Consider the following 7,482-nt stretch of genomic DNA (forward strand, 5'->3'; position numbering starts at 1 on the left):
GAGTACAAGTAAATATGATTTCCAAAATCATCACCATGTTGGAAACGAATCACTGCCATGGCATGTGGACAAGGTATTTTGTCCAAATCAAAAATTCTGCAGGTACAAGTTCTTCTTTGTAGATCCACAGTAGCAACATCTCCATGACCAGTGACACTAAACTTGTAGTTAGCGGTTTGATGGGACAACAACTTGTTGCCCGCGTTGACATACTCTAATATGTCATTTTTAATTGAAGGAACAAATAAATTTGTGGAGTGCACCAGTTCCATACGCCTCTGGTGAAATAACAATGCAAATCTCCTATTTATTTCATCAAATAGAGCGACAATGGGAAATTCTCTTTCAACAACAAACATAGCATTCATCGATTCCGCGATGTTTGACGTCATAATTTTATATATACATAACTACGGATTAAAATCAAACAAAACACATAAAGTAAAAATAAACTCAATTGAGATGGTACCTATTTCCCAGGCAGAATGCCCTACTCCATGTGTGAAATCCTATATGTTTAAGAGCTTCAGTGGCCTTTGGTACCAAATCTCTTATTTGATTGAAATGGTCATTGAACTCACATATATCGTACGACTTTGCTACTTTATAAAAATGGGACACTACCATTGAATTGTGAAATTTATTTCGAATATTTTCCCCAAGGTGTCTCATGCAACAACCATAATGAGAAGCAGGGTAGATTATCGAAACCATCTTTCGAATACTTGGATGCCTATCAGAGATAATGTACAACTCATCAGTATCATCTACTAAGCATCTCATATTTTGAAAAAAATATTCATATGAGGCATCACATTCCTTGTCCACCTCACAGAAAGCCACTGGAAATATATGATTCTCGGCATCTTGTGCCACCGCCGATAGTAGAACTCCTCCATACTTGCTCCTTAGAAATGTACCACCAACGGCTATTACTTTTCTCATTTCTTGAAAACCAATTATCCAAGCAGCATATGATACAAAGAAGTACTGGAACCTCCCATTTTCATCGAGCGACAATGTCGTCTTGCTTCCTGGATTCTCAACTTCAAGCATATACTGGTACGCATTAAGCACTGCGTACTCGTGCTTATGTGTTCCCCTAACATTAGACTTAGCATGCTCCATGCCCTTATAAATCTTCCAATATCTTACCTTACGACCCAATTCTGTGCGGAGTTGATTTGACATGTCTCTTGTGGATGTGCCTTTACCATTGGGAAACCTATATTCAAAGTACTTACCTATGACTTTTGTCATGGCATGGTGATTATGGCTTGTAAGATGCTCTGAACCACACATATGGTACTTTTCATAGATTCTAATGGCAAACCTGTCACTACTTGTAAATTTCACAGACCTCAGCCACCAATTGCAATCCAGATATGAACATTTAAAGGAAAACACATTACGAGAATTGATCACCTTTTTCAGTCTAAAATCTTTTTTCAAGCAAGCAATTTTCAATGAATTTGCCAGTTCTTGCTTGTTCTTGAATGTCATTCCCTTATAAAATCCTATTTCATCATCTCTAACATTATTCACACGTGATGTTTGAGAAGCACATGGATTGTTACTACCAACTATAGGTGTGGGAGGAAACTTGCTCTCATGGTCCGACCCTTCAACTTGAGCTTCACCTTCACCTTCACCTTCACCTTCACCTATTCCAATTTCATCATCAGGATTATTCAAGTCCGCAGGATGAAATTCATCATTAAACATATCTTGTTGGTCTTGGTCTACATTATGATCCTCCTCGATAGGAGTTTCTTCCATGTAGACTCTTAATATTGGCGGTTTTTCTGTTGCTCCCAAATAAACACTCAAACTAGATTGATCAGTTATTCTAAAAGGTAAAACCTTCTCATTATGAAAAAATGGAGAATGTAACTCATGACATGATCTTGAGGTTTACAATTGTATCCAGACTTCTGCACAACTAAATTAAAGAACTCATCATACAAAATGTTTCTTTTTACATACATCCCTACTGAACCGGCTCATCGTTTTTTACTATCCTCCCAACACCATATGAATCGATTTTTCTTCTCGACCCATTCACCACGACAATCAATACCAAAAAATAATGACATTGTACCTGAAGAAAATAATTAAAAAAACAATTACTAATTATGAAGAATAAGCATATGTAGCAACATATGACTACTCTATGGCAATATTTGAGTCATATGTTTCTACATATGACTGTTCTGTTGTGAAAAATAAATCACATGTTGCTACATTTTTTAGTTATATCATGTGCAACAACATATGACTATTTTGTTGTGATATTAAAGTCATATGTTGCTACATATGACTGTTTAGTTGTGAAAAATATATCAACATGTTGATACATTTTTTAGTTATATCATATGTTTCAACATATGACTATTCTGTTGCGAGATGTAAGTCATATGTTGCTAGATATGATTGTTCAGTTGCGAAAAATAAATCACATGCTACTACATTTTTTAGTTATATCATATGTAGCAACATATGACTATTCTGTTGCGAGATGTAAGTCATATGTTTCTACATATGAGTGTTCTGTTATGAAAAATAAATCACATGTTGCTACATTTTTTAGTTATATCATATGCAGCAACATATGACTATTTTGTTGCGAGATTTAAGTTATATGTTGCTACATATGACTATTCTGTTGTGAAAAAAAAATCACATGCTGCTACATTTTTTAGTTATATCATATGTAGCAACATATGACTATTCTGTTGCGAGATGTAAATCATATGTTGCTACATATGACTGTTCGGTTGTGAAAAATAAATCACATGTTGCTACATTTTTTAGTTATATCATATGTAGCAACATATGACTATTCTGTTGCGAGATGTAAATCATATGTTGCTACATATGACTGTTCGGTTGTGAAAAATAAATCACATGTTGCTACATTTTTTAGTTATATCATATGTACCAACATATGACTATTTTGTTGCGAGATGTAAGTCATATGTTGCTTTATATGATTGTTCTGTTGTGAAAAATAAATCACATGCTTCTACATTTTTTAGTTATATCACGATGTAGCAACATATGACTATTCGGTTGCGAGATGTGAGTCATATGTTACTACATATGACTGTTCTGTTGTGAATAATAAATCACATGTTACTACCTTTTTTAGTTATATCATATGTAGCAACATATGACTATTCCGTTGCGAGATGTAAGTCATATGTTGCTACATATGACTGTTCTATTGTGAAAAACAAATCAACATGTTGATACATTTTTTAGTTATATCATATGTAGCAATATATGACTATTTTGTTGTGAGATTAACTAATATGTTGCTACATATGAGTGTTCTGTTGTGAAAATAAATCACATGTTGCTACATACTACTATTCTGTTGTGAGATGTAAGTCATATGTTGCTACATATGACGGTTCTGTTGTGAAAATAAATCACATGTTGCTACATATGACTATAATATGTTATAATAGTCAACTGTTGAAACATATATAACAATATGTTGGAAACGCGAATGCATATTATTGAAAAAAATGCAGGTACCCAGATCAGATGATAATAATTGATTTTAAATAAGTATTAATTGTACTTACCAAAAACAATGGTGTATATCGCATATGCAGTATTTATAATTGAACAAAACGAAATTTGTTTCACCATTTAAAGATTAGGTAAAAACTGATTCAAGAAGAAGAAAGCACAAGCACTACCAGCGAAGACCCGCAATGTACGAAAATAAGAAGAAGAAGAAGAAGAAGAAGAGGAAGATGAAGATAGAAGGAACAAAGGAAAGCAGGCAAGCAAAGACGAGAGCAGAAGAAGAAGAGGAGGACGAATACGACGGCTGGAGGCGGGGGGAAAAAAGCTTTTATTTCATCTTTTGGCTCGATATTTTCCCACCAAAATTGGGTAAATTAGGTTTGGTGTAGTCAATTTACCATTTTACCCCTCATTTAATCCCCTCCAAAAGTTGGTTAAATTAGGTATTGTGAAATTATCTTTTTATCCTTCATTTAATTCAGTGGACCAAACTGTCAACTTATAAAGTTGAGGGAAACTCCACAATCCTTAATCAGTAATCACATAACTGTCACCTACACCCAATACTTAAGACTTATGTCACCACACATTTATTTTTTAACCTTAATGTCATTTTTTCTTTAAAAAACCGTGTAAAATGTTACTGGGTAGGGGCATTGGTTTTAAAGGAATGGGTTTTTTTTAAAAAAAAATGGGTAAATTTGAGTCAATTTTGGGTTTTCTTTTAAATTAGATACATGAATAATTGGATTATCTGATAAAAAGAACTCAATACAATTACAACCATGTAACAAATTTAAAAGAAGTATAGAAATCTTACATGACATCTAATAAGTGCTCAGTTTTTGTCCTCTCTTGTGAGTTTCTTCCACTTGTTTGAAAGCGAAATAAAATTTTGAGAAATTATTTGGTTTAGTTGGGCTTGCTTTACCAATTGAGGTCTCTATTTTCATCTACCTTTTCATAGCCTTCTTCATTTTTTCAATACCTTTACCTCTATTTCCATGACCATTCTTGATTCTAGCAGAAGCATATAAAGAACAAAAAATTAAAGTCAGGTCAAAGTTTCAACTATAATCTAAAAATATTGCACGTATGGAAGAAAAGTATGAAAACTGAAACAACTAAAAATTTTGCTTTATTTTGTTGTATATAAACAAACAATTAATTCCAAAAAATCATTAACAAAACAAAGAGAATATACAAGAGGTAATAACATCTTCTTCTTTTTTTAATCATTCATATGATCATGATTTTTTATTATAAGTTTCACATATTATATAAATAGCGTTGAGTTCCAGAGGTGTACATCACATTACCTATCGATTATTAAAAAGTTCAACTTGGCCAATAACTAAATTATTTAATCCTAATCAATATAATAAAAAAGATTACCTGTGTGAACAACAAGGGTGGGGTTATTTAATTCAATGATTGAGTATCTTAATAGTTTCCCTGTAAGTTTAGTTTGCTTAAAGATACATCCACCAGGTCCATTAATTGACAAAACACTATCAAAACACTATAAGTAATTTTAGAATTTCAATAAGACATAAAATTCATTATTTTAACAAAAATATTTATATAAAAGAACCAAGGGTTGACAACTAAAGAAAAAAATAAAAATATCATAAATCATCAATCTGTAAAGTCTCACTCACGTCATTTATTAATAAGATTTCACTGCTCTTTCCAATATTAATTGAACTATTGAAGCATCACTAGCATATAAATGTGAAAAGTACTTTGGATCAACAGGCTATGACTATGATCACTATCTTTCTATACAAAACTTTTCCATTCAGAAGCTATATAGAGAAATATCAAGACCTTTTCCTCGAGTCCAATGAAGAAGACAAGTATGAACAAACTTGAAAGCACCAAAATGGCTCTTTATATTTAAAGTAGCAACATTAGAAAGATTGGCTAGAGGGACAGACTTGATAGATGAGAATTCATATAACTTTGGAATTTCCTTTATGTGCTACTAGTTTGGAGAGTATTAGACACTTGTATTTCGAATGACTTTGTTGTTATGATGGTGTTGACCATGAAAGAAATTATCCTTAATTATGGAAACTTGCAACATTAACTCTCTTGGATGAATACAAAGAAAATAAAGAGCCCAAATGTAGTAATCTTCATAATGGTAGCGGTTAGATGTGTATATTACATTTGGAAGGAAAAAAACTTGAGGGTATTCCAAACATGGGCTAGAGGGTCAACACTGATAATCAAGACTATCATACAAGAGGTTTGTCAAAAGGATTTTAAATGCAAGTGTGGAAAGAAGGCTATGAACTGTTATTTCGTGAAATCGCACACAATAGAGTTCTTTAGTTAGGATGAAGTAAGATACTGTTGTTGATGAACTAAAGTTATTCTAGATTTATTTCCTTTTCAAATTTTGTAATTCCATTTGGTAATAAAACAAATTTACCAAAAAAAATTAGCATATTAAAGAACTAGTATAAAATCTAGAATATATATGAAAACGCAGGAAATGTCAAAATTTAAAGGCACGATAACTTTTCTAAAAACTTGTATAAGATAAGGTGTTAAGAAGAAGTTGATCTTGTAAATACCAAGCCCCGTGAAAAAATATGTATTAGTTTCAGTAAAAAAATTGGTTGTCCCACATAATATTCATATAATATGATTTTAGTTTAGTTCATTCAAATCCAAAGTTTCATTTTCCTATCCTAATTCTGGTACCAAGTTCAAGAAGCAAATTTCACTTTATAGACTTTCATACCATTTTTTCACCACAATCCATCCTCTCTTTCCTAAAATATTGAGGGAAACATCATAATATGAAAAAAAAATAGAGAAGTTGTTTCAGTATATGCCTTCAAAACTGCTATGCTTCAATAGTATGTGTCACACACCAATAGTAAATATGTACACCACATAAAATGTAATATACACAGTAATTAGAGTGTTTCTAATTCATAAGCTTATAACTGACTTTTTTTTATCTTCGATTGATTGTTGGACACAATACTAAAGCAATATCAATGTAGGTGACACAAATAATCAATGAATAAATCTTTTGTAGCATATAACTATTTGTTTAATTTTGTCCAAACATAAAATAGTGGGACCGATAGAAACATCGTCTTCTTTTTCAGGTTCAGAAATTCAATTTTACTTTGCAAAGATAAAACTTTTTCATTGTTTTTCCATATATATAGTGGTTGTCCTGAAATTATTTTGGAGCCAAAAACCCGAAAGACAATTTCTTTTTCTATTTTTTGCTTTCTGGAGAACGATTATGAAGAAGTGGAGGAAGTAGTGCTACCTATGAACCCAGAAACTTAGGAAGTGAAGAAGTTGATAATCATTTTTCTTTTAAATCTAATATTTATCTCTACTTTCATATGATATTTAAAATATAAAATTTCACAAACAAAAGGGCATAAATTTAATATTATTTTAGAAAATAAAATTGCACATATAGCACATAAATGTACAAAGATTTTATTTAGAAAAAATAATAATACTGAAGACATAAAGAAACACAAAATTGGTGTCTTACAAATTTGATTAATAGTTGCATCTTCTTCAGTTCAAACTCAAAATCTAGGATCTTGTAACTTGTGTTAACCATACGAAAAATTAATAAAACCTCTAGAGAAATCATTTAAAAAATCATAGGAATATATTTAGAGTAACACATTGTATTTTTTTGTATCTTCTCGAACTGCGATATTGCTGCTATAAAAGCTTAATTATCAGAGCTACAGAGACGATGAAGACATCAAAGCGACATGGTATTTGAGCTGACTTGCAAAGATCGAGACTTTAAAATTAGATCTGATGATACTCTACATCAAATGTAGAAAACTTTTTGAATATATCAAATTGTTTCCTTCAACGATTACAAAAAAACAATTATACAATAGGTAGAAATGAGATGAAGATCTGGTTGGGGGGGGGGGG

At 31.7% G+C, this 7,482-nt stretch overlaps 1 protein-coding gene across 1 annotated transcript; it reads right to left on the reverse strand.

Annotated features, from left to right (window-relative positions):
* Nucleotides 1-453: 453 nt before the first annotated feature.
* On the reverse strand, nucleotides 454-1,779 carry LOC107009793. Its single transcript, XM_015209127.1, has 2 exons — nucleotides 1,548-1,779; nucleotides 454-1,442 (listed from the first exon to the last, which is right to left on the reverse strand). The coding sequence occupies exons 1-2, from the start codon at nucleotides 1,777-1,779 to the stop codon at nucleotides 454-456; spliced, it is 1,221 nt and encodes a 406-aa protein (XP_015064613.1).
* Nucleotides 1,780-7,482: the final 5,703 nt, after the last annotated feature.

This window comes from Solanum pennellii, chromosome 2 (assembly GCF_001406875.1).
Source record: "Solanum pennellii chromosome 2, SPENNV200".
Lineage (NCBI taxonomy): Eukaryota > Viridiplantae > Streptophyta > Magnoliopsida > Solanales > Solanaceae > Solanum > Solanum pennellii.

Excerpts from the sequence above, each read along its gene's own strand:
- LOC107009793 (XM_015209127.1), bottom strand. The coding sequence starts at position 1,779 with ATGGAAGAAACTCCTATCGAGGAGGATCATAATGTAGACCAAGACCAA. Across the intron at positions 1,443-1,547 it reads ATGTGCTTCTCAAACATCAC|ATTTTAGACTGAAAAAGGTG; the intron begins GTGTGAATAATG and ends GCTTGAAAAAAG.